We start from the raw sequence: 16,770 nt of genomic DNA, 5'->3' as shown, positions 1-16,770 counted from the left end.
TCGGGAGGGGGGCTGGTGCCCACCTGGTGTGGGGGGGGCCTTCCTGAGCCAGCGGTGTGACCTCCACCAAGTCACCACACCTCTTGGAGCCTCAGTTTCCCCGGCTATCTAAGGAGGCAGGGAGGAAATGAAACCCTGGGAGGGACGGGGTAGCCAGCGCGCTGCCCCGGGGAGATACTGGCAGAAGTTGGCTCCCTCCCTGCCCCTTTGCAGCTGCAGTGGCTGTGATCACGGCTCTGGTCCCTGGGGCCACCGTGTTGCTAAGATTGTGTCTCTGTATCCTCGTCCTGCGTCCTGCCTGTGTTTGCAGAACGTTCCCAGCCTCCGATTTAGTAACTTGGGCTGACCTGTCTGGGGAGGAGTGCCTTTTCCCATGGATCACGGGGGGATTCCGGGGCCCTGGGAGCAAATAGGCATTGCCCGGAGGTGTGTGCCGTGAGACTTCCCAGAAGAGAGAGGGCAGGCTGAGGGACAGTGCCCGCTTTTCCTTTTCACCTGCTGTTCCTGTCTCAGCTGCCTGGAGGCATGAGGGGGGGGGGGGTCCAGCCTTTGCTCCCTGCCCCCCTCAACCAGGACCTCAGGGGAGCCCTGTACCACCTTTCCAGTGAGGCTCTCGGCCGGTGTGCAGGTGTCCATGAGCCATGAGCCGTCGGGTACAGACGTTGCGCCCCACCTTGAATGACATCAGGGAATTCTGGAAATACCCCCCTCCACATGCCCCATGCTGGTCGTACTTTTTAAGATTCACTAATGGAGTCGACGCAAGAGGCCGAAAGCTACTGTGCTTTCAGCCACTTTTTTTTAAAAAAAGGTTTATTAATTTTTATTTTTGGCACCGTTTTTTGAGGTATCGTGTATATGCCATAAAATTCACCCATTGTAAGCTGTACCTCAGCTGTGCCTTCGAATCAGCGTGTTCTTTATTCATACATTAAGTTCATGCGAAATATGGTTTTGTAGACTTTGGAAGGCGTGTTATGAATTCAGTGTGTCTGGATTCACGGGCGCCTGGCTGTCACCTGGGGTGGGTTTGGCCCCTGACTGCTGCGTCGTGTTATCAGAGTCTGAATGAAATGGGATTGGGTCCCACTCCCTGGTTCTCCCTGCCCCGTGACTTTGAACCCATCATTCACCATCTCTTGACCTTTCGGCTCTTATCTGAAGTGAGGGTGCCAGGGCAGTTATGTGGATAGCATGAGGTGAGACGCAGGGTGAGCCTGGGGACCCTCAAGGCATTGCACCTGTGCCCATCACCTTTATGCAATCCAGCTGGACAGCTGGGCAGGTGGCAGAGTGACAAGGAGGCAGGCTCACTGAGCCTGGTCCCTGGCAGACTGGACTTGGGATGCCAAGAGGGGATCCACTTAGTCAGGAGGGATCTGAGCCCCGAGATTTACCTGTCCTGACGATGACCCCTTCCCCGCCACCTGCACTATGCTAATGCTAGAGGGGCCCAAGATCTTGTCTGTCTGTGACCCCATTCACTAGATCAGGTGGCAGTGTCCTTTCCTGCCCCCGTTTTCCGTCTGGGGAGCAAGGACTTGCTCGGGATCTACTGGACCAATGGGCTCCTTGCCACACCGGCCCTGTACCAGCCACCCACTCTCTGGACGGCTGGCTCTCGGCCCTGCCTGCTGACCCTGGCCCGGCCCCCCAGGCCTGCCTTCGGAAAGAATCCGTGCACAGGCCGAGAGCTTCTCTCCTCCTGAGTAGCTGTTGACCCCCAAACACCCCTCACCTGCCAGCCAGAAGGCCCTTCCTTCCAGGTCTCCCCACCCCCTACCCAGGCTGGCCACACAAAGTCAGGCCGTCAGGATACATTTGGTGGGTGCCCAGGCCTGCTTCCGTGCTTGGGTGACCTACCTGGGCAGCCAGCCAGAGGAGGCAGCTGGGTAAACAGGGGGAGGTGTCTGATGGACTGAGGGCTTCATCTGGTTGTTTATTTTAACTGAAACTTCTTGAGCTGTTTTGAAACGAAGGCTTTGGGGCGATCAAGACACCCCATTAGGTAGGCATTGAGCTCCACTGAGCCAATCATACCTCACCCTGCATCTCCAGCCCTCAGCTCAGCCCTGCCGCTCTCTTTCTCCCCAAACATGGTTCATTCCTCGTGCTTCGCCCTGTGACGCCTTCCGCGCCCCTTTCCCTGGAGAGACCTTACCCTTCAGAGCTCATTGCAAATGCTGCTTCCTGACTAAGGCTTTCCCAGCCTTAGTTCCTCCCTCACCGTCTCTCCCCTGGACTCTTGGATTTACCGTCGGGATAATTTATTTTGGCATCTAAGTATCTAAGGCCTCTTGTGGTTACTCAGCTGTTTTGTGTACGACCTGTTTCCAGTGAGACTCTGGGCTCCCGGGAGGCAGAGGGAGAATAGTCGGCATGTTTTTGCGGCTCCTTTTCATACCTGATGTCTTGCTAGGCATACAGTAGATGCTTAATTTTGACGGAAGGGAGGGAGGGCGGCGACGAGTGAGCTGGAGTGGCAGACGTTTTTCATTATTTCTGACGACCTCTCTAGGATGGGTCCTCGATCCCAATCCTGGACCCTGGCTGGAAGCATAAAAGTGATTACCGCCAGTGTTTTACATTTGGCCAGAGAGGTTGAGAATCTTGCTGAAGGTCACACAGCGAGTGGACAGGATGGGCTGGCAATGAACCCAGGCATCGCAGTCTCAGGGGGCAGCCCCAGGTCCTCCTCGTCTGCAACAACCTGCTCGGTCACCTCCTTTCTGCCCACCAGCACGTTTGCGTGTGCCTGCGGGCGTACGTGCGCGCGCGCGTGTGCTCGTTCGTGTGTTTGTGTGCACGGTGTGCGGGGGTGTGCCGTGTGTGCCTGTGTCTGGAAGAAAGCAACGTTAGCCAACAGTTGTCCGGGAGAAGGCTGCCAAATCCACAGAGTAATTGTAGAGCACGTGTGACTTTGCGTGTGGCTGTGTGTCTGGGTATGCGTGTGAGGCCTTGGCGGTCGCCCTGTGACATTGGCCAGCCTCGCTGCGCCGCTGGCCACGGCCTGCTGAGCTGACCGAGCAGCACAGGATAAGAAGGGTCTCGGACCTCCTCGCAGGCGGTGGGCAGAACCTATTATACAGGCTTCCCGCGAGCCTGCGGTCCCAGGCTCTGAGACCCGGGGCTGAGATTTGGCGTGGCAGCTGCCCCCGAGCGCATTTCCTCATGGGCCGTTTGGGGGTGAGCCCTCCTCTGGAGAGTCCATCCAGCATCACCACTGCCCGCCCCCCGCCCTGCCTACCCCCCACCTTGCTATTCCTGCTGCTTCTCTGCCGGTGGCCTCCGCTAGGGACGGCAGGGGTGAGGGGCTCAGGGGTGAGCCTCGGCTGCTTCATACCCCACCCTGCCCTCCAGCCCGAGGAGCTCACCAACGCCCTGGAAATCAGCAACATCGTCTTCACCAGCCTCTTTGCCCTGGAGATGCTGCTGAAGCTACTTGTGTACGGTCCCTTTGGCTACATCAAGAACCCCTACAACATCTTCGATGGCGTCATCGTCGTCATCAGGTATGGCGGCCCCTCCATTGCCTGTCGCCTGAGGAATGCCCGTGGGGTGGCTTGGACGAGAAGCCAGGCAGCCTGTTCCTCTGGGGTGGAGGGGTCTGGAGTCAGGCCCCACTGACCCCCGCAGGCCCTGCCGCTTCCGCAGTGGGGGGCGGGGGGTGACCCGCTGTGCAGTCTCCTCTCCCCACTTCTGCTTCTTGCCCTTGAGCCCATGCGGGCCCCGGGGCGAGTGAGGACTGGGCAGCTGGCTTTGCAGAGGAGCTGAAGGGGGTGTGAAGCCCGGCCAGCAAAGTGCTTGGAAACCATCTCAGACACCCTCGACTTGCTTTAGGGTTTCCCAGACCCTGGGAAAGTGCTCCGTCCCCCTAGGCCTGGGGCCAGGAGAACTGCCTTTATTGCTTTTTGGAACCGGCTTTAGATTTCATTAGAAGGGAACAAAGCAAATATTCCCTAACTTGACGCTGTTGCATGGGCCGGAATGTGGGAGAGGGCTGTCCGCTGCCAGGAGGTGATCTCCGGCCTGGAGAGAGGAGGGCGTGGAGAGGGCCGGAGCCGTCACCTACACCCGTCTCGGAGGCTCCCGCCTGTGCCCCGCGCCCTGGCGCTGGGCCGGCTCTTCCAGGCCCTCTCAGAGGGAGGGGTGGAGGGAGGGCGAGCCCGCAGGGGCTCAGGCTCCCCGCCCTCCTTGCAGCGTGTGGGAGATCGTGGGCCAGCAGGGGGGTGGCCTGTCGGTGCTGCGGACCTTCCGCCTGATGCGGGTGCTGAAGCTGGTGCGCTTCCTGCCGGCGCTGCAGCGACAGCTGGTGGTGCTCATGAAGACCATGGACAACGTGGCCACCTTCTGCATGCTGCTCATGCTCTTCATCTTCATCTTCAGGTGAGGGCAGGGGCGGCCTCCGCGCCGGCTGGGAGGAGGGCCTGAGGGGCAGGGGGTGCCCCCGCCCCTGCCCCCCATCTCCCGGCTCCTGTGTCTTCAGCATCCTGGGCATGCATCTCTTCGGCTGCAAATTTGCATCTGAGCGGGACGGGGACACGCTGCCGGACCGGAAGAATTTTGACTCCCTGCTCTGGGCCATCGTCACCGTCTTTCAGGTGCCAGGGTAACCAGGCAGGGGTGGACGGCGGGGGGGGGGGGGGGGAGGCGGGGCACCCCCGGTGAAGGCCCTGACCTCCAGCCTCTGCCCACAGATTCTGACCCAGGAGGACTGGAACAAGGTACTCTACAACGGAATGGCCTCCACGTCGTCCTGGGCTGCTCTTTATTTCATTGCCCTCATGACCTTCGGCAACTACGTGCTCTTTAATCTGCTCGTCGCCATTCTGGTGGAGGGCTTCCAGGCGGAGGTAACCCCCTGCCCACAGCAGTCCAGTTCCGGGAGGAGTCGGCTGCCTGGCTTGAGCCATGGTGGCCGGGGAGGTCTCGCAGAAAGTGCCCATCAGGCCAGGCTGGGGGACTTGGGGTGGAAGGTCCCGGGTCTCAGGCAGCCCCTCAGCACCGGGGAGACAGGGCGGTTGTGGGGGATCCCTGGGTCCACTAGCTCCTGAGTGGGCTTCCGCATCAAGGTCAGCCAGATTCTTCCCCGGAGAGCTGGATAAGTGTTGGCACACGGTGCCAGCTGGATCCCGAGTACGGGTGCTCTCGGGGACATCCAGAGGGGACCCCTCTGAGCCGAGGGGTGGGGGCAGCTTGGGTGCAAATCATCCAAGCTCCAGCTAAACTGATGAAGATGCCACCAGGGCCCAGGCAGGGCTAAGCTGCCCAGGGTGAGAAATGAGCCCAATTAGCTGCAGGCGTGGCAGAGACGAGCGTCCTATTTCCAGCCCAGGCTCCATCACCTCCGTCACAGGCAGCGTCATCCATTCATATTGATTTGCATCGATCCTGCCCTGGCTGTGCCAGGGCTCAGCACCTGCCTGGAGGGCCGTACGTCGTTCCTGTCCCTCAGCTCCCCCCCGCCCGTCCCCCGAGCTCCGGGCCCAGCCCAGCCTCCAGTCCAGGCGTCTTTCACAGGCAGGTTGACCCAACCTAGAAATGCTCCAGGTTGGGCGCAAAAAAGCTCTTGGTCCAGTTCTCTCCGGGTGACCCGGATGGAAACTCCCGCTGCGGCCTGGTCTATAAATACTCGGCACACGGTGGAAAAACAAAAATCTATTTTCCGACTCTTTCCCAGCCTTCGCAAGGGAGGGCCGTTCCCCGTAGGCCGGCTGGGCTGGTGGGGTGCGGGTGCCTCTGTCCCACACCGGCCCTCTCCGGCTGCCTGCCGGCCGTGCACATTCTGTACTTATCCATTATCGCATTTCTTCCCACTGGGTGGCAGCGAGGGCAGCTGGTGGGGGAGGCCGGCCCTGCCTCTGGTGATGGCCGGGCCTCTTGTGCCGAGGGACGAGGCACTTCATTGGGGGTTCCCCGGGGCCTGAGAAGTTCAGGGGTGACACCATGCTCCCGTAAGAGCCAGGGTCTCCGTGGACACCCACCGCTCTTAGCCGGTGGGAAGAACTGCTGAGCGGGGACGGGGGTCCCGCCGCCCCTTGCAAACCACTGCCCCTGGCGGCTAAGATGTCCTCAGAAAAATCCCCGAGGAACTCCGCGAGGGGATATGGAAAACACCCCGAGCCTATTCCCCTCCCCTCAGCTGGCCGTTTGGTGTCTCAGCAGCCCTGGAGGTGCCCGGTGCAGACAGCCCCCTCCCCACCGCCGGCCCTTTCAGCAAACACCTTGTTAAATTGAATGCTGCCAAGCCGGCCTGGTTGCTAGGCAGCGGCGATGTCTGCTGTTGGGAAGGAAGACAGGTCACTCTGGCCTTGCCGGGGGCCTGTGGCTGCCCCAGCCCGACGGGTCAGCTAGGGCCTGGGGCCACGGCCGCCTCAACCTGCAGGGCACAGGTGCCCAGTGGCAAGGGTCTCAGAGTTTGATGCTTCAGGTCGGGGCTGGGATGGAGGAAGGATTTCCAGATCAACCCCCCTCCATGGGGGTGGGCGGCGGCCTGACCCTGAAGTGCCCGCGGGAGGGGCTGGACCAGCCGCCCACTGTCCTGTGTGTCGTGGGCCAACACCTAGGTGGGGGAGGGGAGGGCCGGTCAAGCCAGGCCGGTGACCTGGATACCTCCAGAAGCACCTGCCCTGTCTTGTACAGAGTTTTAAGGGGGGGGGGGGGTTGCACATGTGGCTCTGAGGAAGCCCCGCATTCTGGCAGGAGAGGCTGGTTGTTGCTGTTGTGATGGCCCGCTCTTTTACAAAACAGGCAACCCCCCTCTGCAGAGGAAGTTGTTGGTCGTCAGCAGCAGGAGGGCTCCAGGGTAGCCCCAGCTGGCCTGGCCACCTTGCCAAGAGGTCAGAGGGAGGAGGCCCGGGAGACGGGGCTGGCTCGGCTGCCCATTTGCCGACGTGCAGGGGGCAGCATCCTGAATCCCTGTGTATTTGTCATGCACACACTTAATTAAATGAGCAGACAGCAGGCCCTGTGTGAGGCCATTAATTGGTATTAAACAACATCATAGCTGTCATCCCAGTGTTACTTGTCACATCCCATCCCAGTGGGAGCAGCTGGACCCGGTCTGATTCTGGGGGATGCAGTCTGGGCGTATGGGAGTGGGGAGCCCCGCTGCAGCTCCTGGCCCGCAGCCTCCTCCCGGCCTCTGGCTCATGCCCTCCTCCTTCCCCGCCTCCCTGCCCATCCCCAAGCCCGCTGCCAGTGCGGGGCCAGTACAAGGTGAGCTGGAGACTCAGGTGCAAGGCCCAGGTAGACCTCTGACTCTCTGCGTGCCTGGGGACAGCTGTCTTAGCTTCTCCAAACCTCAGCTGCCTCCTTTATGGTGACACGAGTGACTTCCTTCCCGCCTCGCGAGAGGCGAGCTGGTGTGACTAAAGCGGTTTCTGGGCGGCTGGCATGCCCCTTGTGCATCGTAGCTGTCATTATTAGGACTACTGGGGGGCTCGATCTCCTTGCCTGCCCTTTTCCCCCACCTTCATGGCCTCTGCCCTCACCCTTCAGATTCATTCGGGCCCGAGGGCCTGTGGTTGAATTCTGGAAGGCCGTCTGTCCCCTTTCTCCTCCTCCCCTACCCCCAGTGTCTCGTCCCTCTTCCACCCCTGTCGGGTTTGTGCCATCCTTTTCTTCGTCCTCTTTTGACACTGCTGATGTTTGAAAGCCCGAGCACCTGTGACCAGCGCCCGTCCCCTGCCTCCCCGTCTCCCTGTAGGAAATCAGCAAACGGGAAGATGCGAGTGGACAGTTAAGCTGTATTCAGCTGCCTGTCGACTCCCAGGGGGTAGGTACGCGATCATGAGTCGGCATGCCCCCGCTCCCCGTGCCCTGTGCCCCCTCCACCTCCGTGTCTCTGTGCTCGTGTTCACGCTCAGCCGCTGTGCAACTGTGGTAGCTGTGGTGGTCATTGGTGTCGTGAGGTTTGCTTCGATTTTAAGTCCCTTCCCCCTGAGGACATGGAGAGGAGGGGCCTCCTTGCCTCTGCCCCCACCACCCTGCCAAGGGCACTGTTCCCGTCCCCCGCTGGACCAGTAGAGGGGCGGGAGAAGGAAGGGACTTAGAATCTCTGTGTGCACGTGTGTGGTCCACCGCGTGTGGGTGCCTACACTGAGGTCCCTGAGGAGTCCGAGTCTCAGGATCATGGCCGCAGACTGTGCTTCCCCATCTCTCTCCCCTCCCCCTTGCCCTGAGCCCCTATTGGAGACCCCCACAAGCTGCCTCAGCTCAGGACAAGTCTTTGGAGGATGTGAGGGTGGGGTGCCTTTTGCCAGAAGGTCCCAGATTTTTAAACCCACTTCCGAGTCTCTGGCCCCCTGGCCACCTGGGAGGTCCAGCAGACATTTGGGGGCCTGCCCCCACTCTGGCCTCCACACGGAGCCCGTGCTCCACTGTTTCCTGCGCTGGCCCTGGAATTCGGGCCAAGGCCGGGGTTCCCGCGGGACCCCACAGTGCTGTGCATCCCGAGCGGCCCCCTGGAGATCCCACTCGATAATTAAAGGCCTCGTTAGGGATGTAAACTGAGTTAATGAAAATGATCCCCTGAGATGCCAATTACGCAATATTTATGCCCTTATCAAAAGTAGCAATCAAGTATTTCTTAATAACTTCTTAAGGAGAAGTGTGTAATTACTGGGGAACCCACTGACCTGCTAAGAAGGAAGAAAAAAGTACCCCAGAGACAGGGACAGAGGTAAAAATGGGGCCAGGGGACGGGGTGGGGTCTTGGGAAAGACGAGGGGAAGGAAACAGAGGGCCTGAAGTGGCCTCCTTGGGCTGAGCTGCTCTGTCTGGGGTCTTTCAATTTTCTTCTGGGGTCCTCAGGTCTGCGGCTCAGGGGAGGGCAGCCATGGAAGGAAAGCAGAGGGCACAAGTGGCCTTGGGAATTTAGGCTCTAGTGACCATTTCACTCAGGTCCCCAGCTCCCTTTGGCCTATGCCACCCGCCCACCCGCCTGCCCGGCTGTTCCCCTCTCCCCTCAGCCCTTCCCGGAGCCAGTCCCCGCCAGGCTGGTTGTGTCGTGGGCTATGGGGTTAGTCGTGGCCTTCTCTGAGGTGTGGCAGGTGGGAGGCAGAGGTGTCGGAGGCCCTGGGGAGCTCTGGGCCCCACGCCTGGATGGTGTGGCCTGTGCCAGTGCATGCCTCGTGCCGTGGTTGCTGGTTCCCATAGCCTATATGTGGTGTATGCTTGTGGAGACAGGGAGGCCTCAGTCCAGCCCACTAGCCCCTGCCGGGCCAGGTCTCTAATGGCCTGCTGCTCCCCCCACCCCCACCCCCACCCTAGGGAGATGCCACCAAGTCCGAGTCAGAGCCCGATTTCTTCTCACCCAGCCTGGATGGTGACGGGGACAGGAAGAAGCGCCTGGCCCGTGAGTATCTATCCTGGGGGTGCGGGCCCTGGCCCTGGGCCAGCCTTGAGTGGACTCAGGGTCTCTCCTCTCACTCCCCCGGCAGTGGTGTCCCTGGGAGAGCACCCGGAGCTGCGGAAGAACCTGCTGCCGCCTCTTATCATCCACACGGCCGCCACGCCCATGTCGCTCCCCAAGAGTTCCAGCACCGGCCTGGCCGAGGCGCTGGGCCCCGCCTCCCGCCGCACCAGCAGCAGCGGGTCTGCTGAGCCAGGGGCGACCCATGAGATGAAGTCACCGGTATGGGGTGCACATGGGTGCCCTACGGTGGGACATGTGCAGAGGTCAGGAGGGAAGAGAGGATGGGGGCGGAGAGGCCCAAGGCCTCTGAGCCCTAGGTTGGACAAGCCCCCGGGAGGTCAGTAGGGCTAGTAATGCAGGCAGGTGCAGAGCTCTGGCCTTGGGGGGAGAAAGAGCAGTGTTCTAATCCTATTCTTGTGTTCCTGAACTGCCCTTGGGTGAAACTCAACCTCTGAGCCTCTGCTATAAGATAGGGGAGGTTCCTTCTCTCCTTAATACTTCATCATAATAGCAAACCCCGTGCAGTTACTGATTCTGTACGAGCGCAACCCCATGAGGTAGGTCTCACTATTATCCCCACTTGACAGATGGGGACCCGGGTCTTAGCTTACCAAACTGATTGGTGGGAAGCTCGGCAGTGAGCCGGTGACAGAGCCAGAAGTTTAATCCAGGAGTCGGCGTCGGGGCCCGCGCGCCTGCCGTCACTTTATACGGCCAGTCAGCTACATGAGGAATAGGTACTAGTGTCGTAGCTCTTCTCCAGATGAGGAACTGAGGCACAGAGAGGTTTAGTCACTTGCCCAGGGTCACCCAGCTGGTGGGAGCGAGTAATCTGAACCCAGGCGTCTGGTCCACGGCTCCCGCTTACACGTCGACTCCGGATATGGCGCCGAGGAGGCTCCCAGGAGACAGGGTGCCTGTGGGGGGTGGGGTGCAGGGCTGCGGGGTCCTGGTTGATACCGCCCTCTCCCTGGCTCACCCCCACCCCCAGCCGAGCGCCCGCAGCTCTCCGCACAGCCCCTGGAGCGCGGCAAGCAGCTGGACCAGCAGGCGCTCCAGCCGGAACAGCCTGGGCCGCGCCCCCAGCCTGAAGCGAAGGAGCCCGAGTGGGGAACGGCGCTCCCTGCTGTCGGGCGAGGGCCGGGAGAGCCAGGACGAGGACGAGAGCTCGGAAGAGGAGAGAGCCAGCCCGGTGGGCAGCGACCGTCGCCACAGGGGCTCCCTGGAGCGGGAGGCCAAGAGCTCCTTTGACCTGCCGGACACGCTGCAGGTGCCCGGGCTGCACCGCACAGCCAGTGGCCGCAGCTCGGCCTCCGAGCACCAGGACTGCAATGGCAAGTCGGCCTCGGGGCGCCTGGCCCGGGCCCAGCGGCCCGACGCCCCCCCACTGGATGGGGACGATGGCGATGACGAGGGCAACCTGGTGAGGCCCCTGCGGGCGCGGTGACTTCTCACACCTGACCTTGAGCGAGGGGGGCAATGCCTGACCTGGCGCTGGGCTGGACGCCCCGCGGCCAGTTCCGTGGCATTCAGGGAGTTACCGTCGAGCCCGAGGGGTCTCAAGGGGTGCCGGCCCTGAAGCGGAGCTCCAAACAGCCCCTTTTTCTCCCTATGCCCGCCCTGCCGAGCCCCAGATCCTCGTCACATGCGGGGCTGCGGTCCTTGGTGGATATGAATGGTTTCGGGCAGATGCGTATGAATCTTTCATGGCCCTCCCCCAGTGACTCAGAAATACCCATAACTCATCCCTCCAAACTGATGCCCTCCCCTGTCTCCCCCTCTCTCATCTCGACCTTATCACAAGTCTTGACTTCACGCCCGTCCTTACCCATTCACCCCTCCCCCGGCCTCCACACCACCACCACCACCACCACCTCTAACCCTGGGGGATGGGCACGTGGATCTAGGACCTCAGGGTTAGCGTGTGAGGAGAAGGGGCCAGCGTCCCCTCCCGCCAGGTGTGTCTTTGAACAGACAGCTGTGATGGGTACAGTGTTTGATAATTGATGCAGCTCCCAAGCCCAGCGGGGAGGGAAGCAGGGAGGGCCTTCGGGGCTGGGCTGGAGGCTGGAGGCAGAGACATAAGCGCAGAGAGCCTGGGGGGAGGGGGGCGTGCAGGGGAGGAGGGAGGAGATGCACGAAGCGAGGCATGCTCAGGGGACTAGAGGGGCTTAGAGGGAGACTGGGGGTCTGAGGAATAAAGAAAGAGAAGCGGGGCTGAGGACTGGGCCCAGTGTGAAGGGCTGGACAGGGAGTGAAGGCCATGTTGCTGCAGACAAGGGGTAGGGCGTGGGGAACTTGAGGGTCCCGGCCCCGCACACCAGTTCTGTGGTCCTTCTACAGAGCAGAGGGGAGCGGATGAGAGTGTGGATCCGAGCCCGGCTGCCCGCCTGCTGCCGGGAGCGAGACTCCTGGTCCGCCTATGTCTTCTCTCCTCAGTCAAGGTGAGCAGGGGATCCCTGACCTCTCCTCCTGGGGAACTATCCCGCGACACCACCCTGGGAGACGCTAGAAGTGTCCTGGCCTGAGGGCACGTGAGAGAGGGCCCTCGGGCTGGGAGGGCCCCGAGGAGGCAAGGCCGCTCCCCGCTGCCCGGCCTGCCTCCTGCCCAGCCTTTGCTCGTCTCCGAACAGGTTCCGCCTCTTCTGTCACCGAATCATCACCCACAAGATGTTCGACCATGTGGTCCTTGTCATCATCTTCCTCAACTGCATCACCATCGCCATGGAGCGTCCCAAGATCGACCCCCACAGCGCTGTGAGTCACCAAAGACTAAACTTGGTGGCTGTAGGCTTCCCTTGCAACTGGTACCCAGGCTTGCCTCCTGTGTCCTTCTCCTGCCTCTGCCTCCATTTCCCTCCTGTGATGCACCAGCCCAGCTCGGGCAGTGGGGCCCTGCTCCTTACCTGGGTGAAAAGTGAGCCCCGTTGCATCCTGGCTATTTGCAGACAGCACGTTCTCATGAGCCAGGCACTTGCGGGGCCCAGCTGGGTGTGAGTCGGCGATGTCAGCGTGATGGGAGCAGCAGACTGGCCCCGGCGGGGCTGAGTGTCTTGCTTCCCCTGCTTCCTGCAAAGGGGCTCGGTTTTGCCCACGACCTGTGCGCTGCTGGGGGAGACGTCCTGCCCAGCCTCCCCCATGGGCAGTGCAGAGTAGGGGAGAGGGAGCTGCCCTTTGCTCCTCTGGGTCCTGCCAGATCACAAACACGTAGGTTTTCAGGGGGAACATTGGTCACTTCTGCTTAGCTGTGAACCTTCTAGGCCCGCTCCAAAGGAGAAGAAGGGCCAGAGGCCTGCGTATCTGGACCTGCTCCCAGGGGCCTGACCTCTTCAGAATGGGTACAAGCGGTTCTGGCGGCTGTCTCCCCCCACCCGGGCATCATAGTCCCCACCCCAGACAACGGTGGCCCCTCATGACATCTTGCCGCACTTGCTTGGAGCGGCCCCCCCACCCCTCCCCACTGCCTCCCACAACGCCCGTTCAGATTTCGGTGTTGCTAGGCTTTGTTTTTCATTAGGGTGGGCTCCAGCCAGGCCCGGGTGGGGAGGGAGAGACCCTTTTGAATGGAGGGCAGGCCTGAAATAGGTGGGTGAGGAGATCCCCACCCCTGGGGCTCGTGCAGGGTGGAGCGAGGGCAGCTGGTCACATAGGCCCCTGGTCGGCCTTCTGCCCAAGGTCTCGCTGCAGGGCCCTCTGTCATTGTCACCACATCTTCCCCTCAGTTCCCCCCCCCCCTTTCCCCGCTTCTCTCTTTCCCTTTCTCTGTTTCTTGCTCTCCCTGACTCTCATGCTCTGCGCGCTGCCTCTCCAGGCCTCTCCAGCCCTCTCTCGGCCACCCAGGGAGGGACTCAGCCTATAGATATCAGGGGACATGGGTCGCCTTAGGGATGTACAGCCTCGCTTGCCCTGTGGCTCCATTTCTGGGCCACACAGCAGGAAAACAAGTGCAGGCAGAAGGGCGGAGGGTAGGATGAGGGGGGTCAGAGATCAAGGTAAACCCTGCCCCAGTTTTAAGAAGGGAATCAGGATAGGCCTGAGATATGGGGCTCAGATGAGAACTGTCGGGGGAACGTTTCCCCTTCCAGGCCATTGCGGGGGCGGGGGTGGGAGACAGTGCTGTTCCAGGGCAGGGGTGAGGCTGTCCAGAGCTGAGAGTCAGGGGGCCTGGCGCTGGCTCTGTGTGTGTATGTGTGAGAGAGAGAGAGAGACAGAGACAGAGACAGAGACAGAGACAGAGAGACAGAGAGAGGGAGGAGGATTCTGGGAAGAGGAGATTGTCTGCCTTGTTGGGGAAGGTGGGAGTCATTGTCCTGAGTCAAACGTCGGAGGCAGTTCCTGGCTTCTGTGTGCAGAGCAGCCCTGGCTCACGAAAGGAGGTCCTAGTGGGCAACACCCACCTGCTGTCTCTTGCAGGAACGCATCTTCCTGACCCTCTCCAATTACATCTTTACTGCAGTCTTTCTGGCAGAGATGACCGTGAAGGTGATGGGGGGTCGGTGTTGCTCCGGGGCTGTCTGGTTCCCAGGGCCGGGTTGGTGGTGGGAGGGGATTGGAGAGATTGACCACAATCAGAGGGCAGGCCTGGGGACCGCAGGGGGCGGCGGCCACAGTGATGCAGCGGGCGTCCCCAGGTGGTAGCGCTGGGCTGGTGCTTCGGGGAGCAGGCGTACCTGCGTAGCAGCTGGAACATTCTCGACGGGCTACTGGTGCTCATCTCCATCATCGACATCCTGGTGTCCATGGTCTCCGACAGCGGCACCAAGATCCTGGGCATGTTGAGGGTGCTGAGGCTGCTGCGGACCCTGCGCCCACTCAGGTGAGCCCCCAGCCGTGCGTCCTCCTCAGGGACGCCTCCAACAACTCCCTGACGGAGCGAGAGCCCCACGTGCCCCTGCTTCCTGCCTCTGACCCCCCACGGGGAACCGTGTCACCACTGGGCTCAAACCTTGGCCCCAGGAGTTTCCCCCCCCTTGGGCACGCCCCCTCCACATGACATACTCCCCACGTGACATACTGCTCAGGGCTACCATGCCCCTGACCTTGTGCTGGGCACAATATAAGAGGCCACAGGCAGGGCCCTCGTATCCTTCAGCTGGAGCTGTGCCTTGGGTGGTAACGTCAGGGATGACCATCCTCCCCTGTGAGGTAACAGACTCCTTTCCCCCCCTTCACACACCTTCACACGCCTCTCAGGGACCACCCAGCAGGTAACGTCTCTAGCAGGGAATCTGCTTTCTCAGGAAAGCCTCCCTCAATCACCTTCCACCCCGCTGTCAGAACTTTCCATGGATGGGGACCATACTGACAGACTAGTGATGCCTCCCTGGCTGTGATAATCCACCTCCCACCCCCTTCCCCTCCTTGCGTGCACCCTCCATGATCCCGGCAAGTCAACCTCCCTGTCCCCACGACACACTGCATCCCTGGGTAACACCTCCCTTGGGTTGAGTCCCCTCCCCAGCCCCATCAGGTGATGCTTGGAGGTCTGGGAATGGAAGGGAAGATGGGGGAGGGGAGGTGGGGGTGTCTGTGTCCCGTTTTGAGACATTAGAAGCGGGAGTCCCCGTGGCGGGGATCTTGCGAAAAGAAAACTGCCCAGGAAGCCAGAGTCCAAGATGGGGGACCCGTGAGCCCAGATGGGGGGTGGGGGTGGGGGAGCAGCAGGGCAAGGGACAAGGGAGCGTGGGAGCTGAGGGAACCCGTCTTCTTCCCCCCCCCCCCCCCCAGGGTCATTAGCCGGGCCCAGGGGCTGAAGCTGGTAGTGGAAACGCTGATGTCCTCGCTGAAGCCCATTGGCAACATCGTGGTCATCTGTTGTGCCTTCTTCATCATCTTTGGCATCCTGGGGGTGCAGGTTTGTGGGGGCCTGGGGGCCAGGTGTCAGTGGGGACCTGAGGAGTGGCCTTCCTCTTGGAGGAAGACTCCAAGTCTGAGACTCCAAGCAGCTGAGACTCGAGCTGCAGCTGCCGTCTTTATTCCAGAAAGGAAAAAACAGGGACACTTCCCTCGAGGCCCTAGGCCTCAGGCCCCTTTGCCTCCTGGGCGTTTTTGCAGAAAACTAGGAGCCTAGAAGAGGTCCCCAAAGGGATGAGGGCCTCAGAGAGGCTGCTGACCTGTGGTAGCTGGCGCACTGCCCTTGCCGCACCGCCCCCCACCCCGCCCCCCTCACATGCTGCGCTCTGGAGCGCAGACGCTGTCCTGGCCCAGTCTGCTCCGGGATCCCCTCCCCTCCTTCCCTGCTTGAGCCGAGTGGGCCGCAGGCCAGGCCTGGGGATCCAGGGCCCAGACAGCTGGGCCAGGTTAGCGGCGGTGAGCTGGCAGGCAGGAGGGTGCAGACCCCAGACGAGGCAGGAAGTGGGGGCTGCTGGGGGAAACTTGGCCTCCGGCCCAGGGAGGAAACTGGCTTTGCCTCCACCCCAGTCTTCCAGAACCCCCTGGCTCCAGCTGTTTCAGCTTTAGGGTAGACAGCTGGCTGTTGGGGCAAGCGGGGGAACTCCTGGGTGGCTACCGCCCCCCACCCCCCATTCCCGTCCTTTGGCTTCCTGGAGTGTCCTCTTTGCCCCGGGGAGAGGGCTGTTCCCGGTTTCCTAGAATTCTCTAGCCCCAGGGACCAGGCTGGGGTACACTCGCCAAAGCTGTGTGGTGCCCCTTCCCCTTCCCTTGCTTCCAGCCGGCCTGGGTGAGCAGAGGCAACCCTCGTGAGCCCGGTCCTGGGCTTTTCCAGTGGATGTAGGTCCCTCCTGAGTGGCTTGCCCAGACCCCCTGGTCCTCCTGACCCTCCCATCCCTTGCCCACCCACAGTCATAGCCAGATGTGTTCTGGAGTGAGGGTGAGCTTTCCAGTCAGAAATACCTGCGTTCAAGCCCCCTTTCTGCCACCTACATTCAACCTTAGTGAGTGAATTTACTCCTCTGAGCCTCAGTGTTCCTCATCTGTAAAGTGGAGTCTATGATACCTAGCCTGCCCCCACCATTAAACCAGGCCCCCTCCCCCAGAGTATCTGGTTCAGCGGGTCTGGGGTGGGCCTGAGAATCTGCATTCCTAGCGTGTTCCCAGCCGCTGCTGTTTGCTGGTCCACGGACCCCTCTTGGAAAACCCCTGGCTTCACCCTTTGTAGAAAATAAAGAACTATTCCCCTCCCACCAGCCTTCCTCAGCACCTGCCCTGATGACCTTTCCTCCTCTAGGGCCTCTGCTCCCAGGAGCCCAGAGGAAGGGGTGCCTGCGGGGGAGGCTTCTGTCAGTGTCTCCCTGACTTGGTTGAGCACCCTGTCCTCACTCAGGGTGTGCCCAGAGCTCTTTGGCCCTGGGGCTTGTGTGGGGGAGGAAGGGCTGGTGAGTTCCCGTGGCCAC

General features: G+C 61.3%; 1 protein-coding gene across 11 annotated transcripts in view; it reads left to right on the top strand.

Annotated features, from left to right (window-relative positions):
- The window catches only part of CACNA1G (calcium voltage-gated channel subunit alpha1 G), a 61,175-nt gene that overhangs the window by 25,090 nt on the left and 19,315 nt on the right, over positions 1-16,770 (top strand). For 6 of the 11 annotated variants that reach the window (XM_030296320.1, XM_030296328.1, XM_030296318.1 and 3 more), the window contains exons 10-22: positions 3,361-3,512; positions 4,201-4,386; positions 4,487-4,601; positions 4,698-4,853; positions 7,709-7,777; positions 9,274-9,358; positions 9,444-9,637; positions 10,410-10,841; positions 11,762-11,862; positions 12,052-12,175; positions 13,832-13,900; positions 14,050-14,234; positions 15,146-15,272. In XM_030296320.1, the coding sequence (XP_030152180.1) occupies positions 3,361-3,512; positions 4,201-4,386; positions 4,487-4,601; positions 4,698-4,853; positions 7,709-7,777; positions 9,274-9,358; positions 9,444-9,637; positions 10,410-10,841; positions 11,762-11,862; positions 12,052-12,175; positions 13,832-13,900; positions 14,050-14,234; positions 15,146-15,272 (1,995 nt within the window). The remainder of the gene's footprint in view (positions 1-3,360; positions 3,513-4,200; positions 4,387-4,486; positions 4,602-4,697; positions 4,854-7,708; positions 7,778-9,273; positions 9,359-9,443; positions 9,638-10,409; positions 10,842-11,761; positions 11,863-12,051; positions 12,176-13,831; positions 13,901-14,049; positions 14,235-15,145; positions 15,273-16,770) is intronic. The other 5 variants (XM_030296324.1, XM_030296321.1, XM_030296317.1 and 2 more) reach the window with 1 other exon arrangement.

This window comes from Lynx canadensis, chromosome E1 (assembly GCF_007474595.2).
Source record: "Lynx canadensis isolate LIC74 chromosome E1, mLynCan4.pri.v2, whole genome shotgun sequence".
NCBI lineage: Eukaryota > Metazoa > Chordata > Mammalia > Carnivora > Felidae > Lynx > Lynx canadensis.
This window is presented reverse-complemented; position numbering and strand designations above follow the sequence as displayed.